This window comes from Epinephelus moara, chromosome 18, assembly GCF_006386435.1.
Source record: "Epinephelus moara isolate mb chromosome 18, YSFRI_EMoa_1.0, whole genome shotgun sequence".
NCBI lineage: Eukaryota > Metazoa > Chordata > Actinopteri > Perciformes > Serranidae > Epinephelus > Epinephelus moara.
The window spans coordinates 3,099,165-3,107,405 of NC_065523.1; the positions used below are offsets into that span (position 1 = coordinate 3,099,165).

Genomic DNA, 8,241 nt, shown 5'->3' on the forward strand with positions numbered 1-8,241 from the left:
CAAGGCTAGGATAACGTTAGCACGTAAACGTAGCCGTCACTCGAACTTAGACGAGAGGGAAAAGTAGTTGCAAACATGAAGCCAAAATGATTTTAAAATATCAGATTGAATTACCTGTCTAGCAGAAAGCAGGCAACCTCCGCATCCCTTGTGAAATCCTTCTTCAGGAGTTCTTTCCAACTGGAATAAGCAACGCCGATATTCACTCGCGTTTTGTCCCGTCCTCGCTTATCTGATCTTTTCTTTGGCGTGGTTTCCCTCTTACGGGGCAAAACATATGTGTGGTCCTCCATTTAAAGAGCGACAGAATCATAAAAGTACAAAGGAGGTTCACGCAGAAGCGCCGCGGATTGATCTTCACCTTAACCGTCTCCAGTGACGGCAAGTTCTAGGTAAACGCGGAAGGTGAAGCGTGTATATCCCTTTCGGCCACTGTATTCAAATATGGCGATGCAAGAGGGCAGCCTCCCTGCCTGTATATATATAGAGAAATCATTCTAAGCCTATGAGAAAGCTTCCATTTGTATGTGAATTGCATTACACTTTAGTAAATATATATTTATGAAAGCAATAGTTGACATTTGCTAATAAACAACCACGTAAATTACACATTGTAACTGGCTTGGGGCTTTTCTAGTAAATTATATTCTTTAAATTAAAAAGTTTCACCGCATTTTTATTAGCTTGGTGCTTTTATTTTGACGGAGAGGCGCATCCATCGAATTCCGGATCCTGTCTCTCTCGCCCTGGTCCCGGTTGCTTACCAAAACGGCCACTAAACGGCCCCAGACTAGTCACAAATGCACAACAGATTTTAGTTCTAAAGGGCTGATCCAACAAAAACACAGCTTATTTAAAACCCTTAAATGCAACCCTCTTACCCAGCTGGTGTCTCTGGGCTCCAGGTCCCTGTTCAAAGGTCCAATCTCTTCAAAGTTCCCAAAGCCACTTCCTGATCCTCCTGGTCCACCCTGAAGACACATATGCAAATACCCTCTTCAAGCTCCAACATTAACAACAAAAGCCATTTTTGTATTTAATGAGCTATTAATTCACAGGTAATCAGGCTTCTGACCAATTTCCTTGAAATATGATACAATTTTATACCCAATCTTTTACCCAGATCGTTGGTTTCATGTTTTAACTCTTGCATGGTCTGCTCCTACAGTTATAAACACATAAACACAGTTCCACAACAAATTTTTTTTTTTTTTTTTTAGTTATGTCACCCAGCTTATTCAAACAGACCAGAGCGACGCTTAATAGGCTCCACTGACACATCATTTCCGCATTTGGCTTAAGAGTGCTATGATATTTCTGGTCGCGGCGTTCTGAATGTGGAAGTGCCGGTATCATGGCAGAGTCTTCTCTAAATTTCACCCTGTGCCTTTTAGAATTACCAAAGTTTACGGTTAACGACGTCCGTCTAAGTCAAGGCAGCAGAACTTCAGGTACAGTATGAGAGACCATGTTAGTTTTTAGATAGGGATAAAAGTATTGTAGCTGTGTATGAACATATCTTCATGTGTGAAAACATTTCTTATGAATACATTCAAATGTGTCAAAATGTTTTGATCAAATTCATTTTTATTTTTTTTTAAATATCTGAACAATCGATTTAATTTTTGAATCCATAAGAAGATCTGTATGTGTGCATGAATAAATGGCACTGATTTGTTAGTGCATAAAGGAGATTTGCAAAAAGGTTTAAAGTTACAAAAACGCATTGCAGTTCCACTGTTTGTTGTCTGTTTGTTGGTGGAAGAAGTGTATGTGTATGTGTAAATGGACCTGCACTTATATGGTGCCACTCTAGTCTTCTGACCACTCAAAGTGCTTTATACACCACAAGTCACATTTACCTATTCACACACATTCACATACATTCACATACTGGTGGCCAGGGCTGCCATACAAGATGCTGCCTGCTACTCAGTGTTTAACACATTCACACACCTACGGAACAGCCTTCAAGAGCAATGTGGGGTTGAGAATCTTGCTCAGGGATACTTTGATATGTGGGCTGGAGGAGCAGGGAACTGAACCCCTGATCTTCCATTTAGTAGTCGACCCACTCTACTTCCTGAGTCACAGCCACCCAAAATCCCAGGTTTACAGCTACAAATCAGATCTATCTCTAAGATTACCACTTCCTCCTTAATAGCCAATGGTGAAGTTCAGATTAACATGTCACTGTCCAGTCATTGAGCAGGGGCTGTAGCCCTGGGATTTACACACACAACTTAGTTCTGTGTGAACTTTTTCCACCAACAAACAGATAGCTATTGAACTGCAAAACTTTTGCAAATCTCCTTCATGCACTCATAAATCAGTACCATTTATTAAAAAAATGTCATGCATACATACAGATCTCCTTACAGATTCAAAAAGTTAAATCTATTTCCTGGGTCTTCAACATGAGGTTCATGACCCCTAGGGGTCCTTATTGTTACCACAGGGTCAAATTACTGTTGATAATTGTTTTGTTTTTTTTGTTTTTTTTTTCAAACATTAAAAATTGTCTGAAAATACACATTTATGGTTCCAAGAACTAGACTTGTCACTAAAGGTAAGCAAGCTTTTGCTGCCCGGCACCCCACCTTTGGAACTCCAAACTCAGTGATTTCCTTTAAATCTCCTCTTCAAACTCACTTTTATTGTTTGGGTTTTTTTTTTTTTTTTAATGGATGGTATTTATTGTTACTCTTTATACTATTTTACACTGTTTCATATCTTGTACATTTTTTTTAGCTTTATTATTGTTTTCATTTTAAAGCACTTTGTAATTCTGTTTTGAAAGGTGCTGTATAAATAATGTTATTTTCATTATTATTACTAACATGAACCCAACACATTTTTAGCAAAGATAAATTGGCCTATAAAAAACATTTAATTTACAGTACACAACATTAATGATAGGCGAACTATGACCAATGAATCCTTGTGCAGTCATTTGAACAAGCTAAATCACTGTACGCCACCAATTTTTTTCCCACTGTGCGGCACCTATCCATTACAGCAAGGCAAACTAGTTAGCCAACAGTCACATATAATTAAAACATATCGGTCAAATACCTGTATTATTATTCCAAGTGTATGGACATTCTTGTGAGCCACAATGGATCATTTTGGAGCATGAGACACCTCAGAAACCACTGGCAAATGTGCAAAAAAGCTAATGCTCCTTGCTGTGTTACAACTGCTGTTGACCTAGCAGCTGCAGGCAAGCGCAAATGAGAGAAGACCAAAAAATATTGTGAATTATCTCAAGTGCAGCTCAATTTATGTAGGTGGGTCTCAGCTCTGTCTCTCTTTCAACTGAGGGGTCCTTGGCTTGAAATACATTGAAGATGGCTGCTCCATTTGTTCAAATACTTTTTTTTAAAATATTCATTTGATCAAAACGTTTTCACATATTTGAATGTATTCATACAAAATGTTTGCACACATTCAGATAAGTTCATACACAGCTACAATACTTTTGTCCTTTATTCTGGCACCATAACGTTAGGGCATCCAAAAAATACACTTCCCAGAATGCAAATTAAAAGCATCTTTTGTTAGATGCCAGCCTGGTTAATACCCACCTCTGTTAAACTCCATGCCCCCCCTTGGTTACATAGGCTTTGATATAGATTTGTTATGTCCAAGCAGAGATATCATCTGGGTCATAATCTCAAATTTACAAGGTTCCTCAAGAGCCACACAACATATTTCACAGCTGTTTCGTGTAAACATTTTTTAGCTGTTCTGCCACACAACAGTGAGGTAACTTCCACAAGAGTACAGACATACAAGGTTCACTGCAAACAATTACCTAACTTATACAGATCAGTGTCTGCAAATTGATTTTTGAAATGCGTGGGAGCCTGTGGCATCCATGAAGGTAGGGGAAAACAGACAATACAGGATGCTTTGGAAAAGTGCATGTGACGTTTTAAAATCAGTTTAATGAGTGTGTCAGCAGAAATTAGTGGACCTGTCCATGTCCTACCTGTAGCCACATGACCAGAGGCAGGTCCTTGTACTCTGCAGTCTGGCTGTCAGCATAGTACAGCCACCAGAACATGTGGTCCCCGTCCCTTACTGTCACATAGTTCCAGGCTTCTTTACCCGTCAGGGGACTGGAGAGCCCTGCGTAGGATTCAATGACACCGACTGTGTTCACTTGGTGTTAAATAACAGTATTACTTACAGGTAATATGGGCGCAAGACGATATTAACATTAACAGCATAATCACCATTACTTTCGTTTTGCAGCCCGCTGAGTGAAGGCATACGGCCCATTTTTGTTCTTCTTATGACTATAGTTGACTGGAAAACATTTGTAAATGCACTTTAAACAGACACTTGATCATACTTAGTTTTAAGTTGGATATTCGACAGACATTCGCTCTGGGGGAAACTCTTCTGTACCACCCAGTCCGACTCCGGGCCAGCCACTCCAACATTTTAAGTGCACCCGTATTGCAGACTTTACAGTAAACGCAAGGAGACAGAAGACGGCTATAGCGTGTACCCACTTCCTGTTTTCAAAATAAAAATGTGGAATATTTAAAGCAGAGATACAGTGTTTAAATGCAATAAAAAGAGACGTATCAATATGTTCTAACACTGGTTTTGATTCATTATATCACATGATCTAATAGATATTCAACTAAAATGCTAACGTTTTCATATAAAAATTATGAATGATTTGAAAATATAGAAAAAACAGGTGTATCTCATGCAGCCTGTGTAGTAACATGGTCCCACACTGATTTTGAGTCAATTGATCATATTTCCTGAATGTTAATATTTATATATAAAAAATTAATAAAAAAAAATATTTAGAGATTTAAAATGTAAAAACAAGAGGTGTGTCTCATGCAGTCACTGGCTGCATGAGATACGCCTCATTCCACACTTGACTCAAAATCAGTGGGACCAAGTTACTACACAGGGTGCATGAGATACGCTTCTTGGTTTTACATTTTAAATCTGTTAATAATTTTTATATACAAATATTAGCTCAATAGCTTCCAGGAAATATGATCAATTGACTCAAAATCAGTGTAGGATCATAGTACTCCACTGGCTGCATGAGATACACCTCTTGCTTTTACATTTTAAATTTGTTCATAATTTTTTATTAATTTTTATATATAAATATTAGCATTTTAGCTCAATAGCTTCCAGTAAATATGATCAATTGACTCAAAATCAGTGTAGGATCATAGTGCTTCATTGGCTGCATGAGATATACCTCGTTTTTACATTTTAAATCTGTTCATAATTTTTTTTATTAATTTTTATATATAAATATTAGCATTTTAGCTCAATAGCTTCCAGAAAATATGATCAATTGACTAAAAATCAGTGTGGGACCATGTTACTACATAGGCTGCATGAGATAGGCCTACACCTGTTTTTTCTACATTATCAAATCATTCATAATTTTTATATGAAAACGTTAGCATTTTAGCTGAATATCTATTAGGTCATGTGATATAATGAATCAAAACCAGTGTTAGAACATATTGATACGTCTCTTTTTATTGCCTTTAAACACAGTATCTCCGCTTTAAATATCCCATATTTTTATTTTGAAAACAGGAAGTCGGTACACGCTGTAGTCGTCTTCTGTCTCTGTGTTTACTGTAAAGTCTGCAATACGGGCGCACTTGAAATGTTGGAGTGGCTGGCTCGGAGTCGCACTGTACCCGGAGCAAAGAAGAGGTTTACCCGGAGCGAATGTCTGTCGAATATCCAACTTAAAACTAACTTCACTGCGGTCTTGAACCTACCTGTATTGACGATTATCGCCAGAAGAAACAACAGCGTGTAGGCTCCTCTCATTGTTCAAGCGTCAGTGTGCTCCGCTGGGTTTAGCTGAGCTTTGCATGATATTTTAACGAGAAGTCACATGACCACACCCGAGGTCAGCTGACCGACCTCGGGTTTTTTTTCTTCCAAAATTTACTTAGTTTGCAATGTGCTGGGAAAGGGAAACAATGGCTAAAATATAGGCTATAATGTAAAATATGAATAAAATATGTATCAATAAATTCATGAGTAAAGCAGGATTTTAAAACTCAGCATAGACAGACTTGTTTGCTCTTTGGTTTTTATATATATATAAACTAATGGTAGCTGACCAAAGTCAGTTTAGGGGCTGTTCTTTAGCTATCAGAGGAGAAGGGTGGCTGGGGTGTGACTTTTTTTGTTGTTGTTGTTTTTACCATGCTTAAAGCTACAAATATTTTTCCTTGACCATAAATTGAATGTCTGCGTTTTGTTTTACAACCAGGTTCACTGCAAGCCAAGTATGGTGATCGATCACATGGAGACTACAGAGGTGCTCTTCCCCTCTACTGTTATCGTTGGGGTCAAATTTTAAATGAAACTTAGAATAAAGTGATTTTGATGAATTATCAGCGTTTGTCGCACATGATTTGTCCAAGGACCAACGGAAATAACAAAATACAACAATTACTTTTTTACACATTCTATCTGTGATAAATGTAATTATGGCAATTGGGCTGGTTTGGAAGGATTTTTTTCTGAAAAATTGGCAGTAAAATAAATAAAAAATACAGTCATTTAAATTGGTATGCCCCTCCCCTAAGCCAAAATTTAAAAAAAAAAAAAAAAATCCTTCCCCAGTTCTTGAAGAGATATTTGAAACACCTCCCTCTTTTTCATCACCCCCCGCCTATCCTCTCTCATAAGTAACGAACAGTCCCTCAGTTACATTTATGGCTGGAGAAATCAGTTTGGGCCTGACAATAACCTTTAATGTTTCTAGCTAAAATCTAACATTCAAGATTTCCTCCTCAAGCTTATGGAGGACCGGAACTGCCAAAATTAAAAATAAATGAATAAATTAGTCAATAAATAAATTCATATGCCATTAAATTGCACCAAAAATGGCATACAAAATAAATGTAGGCATTAATTAACTGATAAAATGCGTCTTTTCTTTTACATTTACATTCCCTCACACATTCTTTGTACATTTACATTCCTACATACATTTTAACATTTACATTCCTTCACTCATTCTTTATACATTTACACTTCTTCATACATTTACACTCCTTTACACATTCTTTGTACATTTACATTCCTTCAGACATTTAATACAATTTATACATTTACATTCCTACATACATTTTAACATTTACATTCCTTCACCCATTCTTTATACATTTACACTTCTTCATACACTTACACTCCTTCACACATTCTTTGTACATTTACATTCCTTCAGACATTTAATCACTGATTCTTGAGATAGAACAAGTTCTTGGCTTTCGTGCAATATAGCGATGCAACCTCCCCATTTTGTAATTTTTTCATAAAATAGGCATTTTCCCTGTCATTACTTTGTTTTTGTCAACACCATCAGACACAATAAAAAGCTAATTATTCCAATTTATTTAGTCTAATGTGGATTTGTAGCTTTTAAATCATTGTGTCTGACACGATAGGTACACATGTATGGTGTTAAATGTTGAATATTCACTTTTGTTCATTTTTTATACCATTTCACGTGTACTGCTTTAAAAACTCTTACATCATGACAACTTATCTTTTGCTTTAAACATACTAAAGTAAAGATTTTGGACATAAAAAACACATTCCTAATTTTAAACAGACAGTCCCTTTAATAGCTCAGCTGTACTGATGAAAAAGATTGTAAGGATAATCATTTAAAACAAATAAAGTTTCATCTGACGGTGGTGACACAAATCTGACGGTGCTGACAGTGACTTAATTCAAACAAACAATACCAACGTTTTCACCATTCAAGTCAATGCTCATTGCTTAACAACTTTAATTATCATATTTAATACAACAAATAACTATCCATCAGGTATATTTTATCCCGTAAATAGTGTATTATTCTGTAAACAGAATGGATGTAAAGCACAGAAAGATAAATAACTTTGTTGAACTCATGAAGTGAATGAAGTGCAATGTTAAAACCAAAAACAAACAAACATAGAAAACACACCAGGAACTAAATCAAAATATATCTGGGTGTAAAAATCCGTATAAGTTTGCTCATTAAAAGTGCTTTTTTCGCCACTGACCAGTTCAGATCGCCAGTGCTATCTCTGTAAATAGCATACTAAGCGTTTCCCTTACCCTTCACTTGCTCTGGGCTGTGACATCATCTCGCGAGAGCTTTGCTTGTTGCCGGAAGAAAACAGAGGAGCCATGCTGAGCACCGCTCAGAATGGCGCTGGTTGTCCC

General features: G+C 36.9%; 1 protein-coding gene across 1 annotated transcript in view; it reads right to left on the minus strand.

Annotated features, from left to right (window-relative positions):
* The window catches only part of scpep1 (serine carboxypeptidase 1), a 27,158-nt gene extending 21,220 nt beyond the window's left edge, over positions 1-5,938 (minus strand). Inside the window, exons 1-3 of the mRNA XM_050069173.1 lie at positions 5,787-5,938; positions 3,995-4,134; positions 807-971 (exon numbers count right to left, since the gene is read on the minus strand). Coding sequence (XP_049925130.1) covers positions 807-971; positions 3,995-4,134; positions 5,787-5,838 — 357 coding nt within the window. The 5' untranslated portion in view covers positions 5,839-5,938. The remainder of the gene's footprint in view (positions 1-806; positions 972-3,994; positions 4,135-5,786) is intronic.
* Between the last annotated feature and the right edge of the window lie 2,303 nt (positions 5,939-8,241).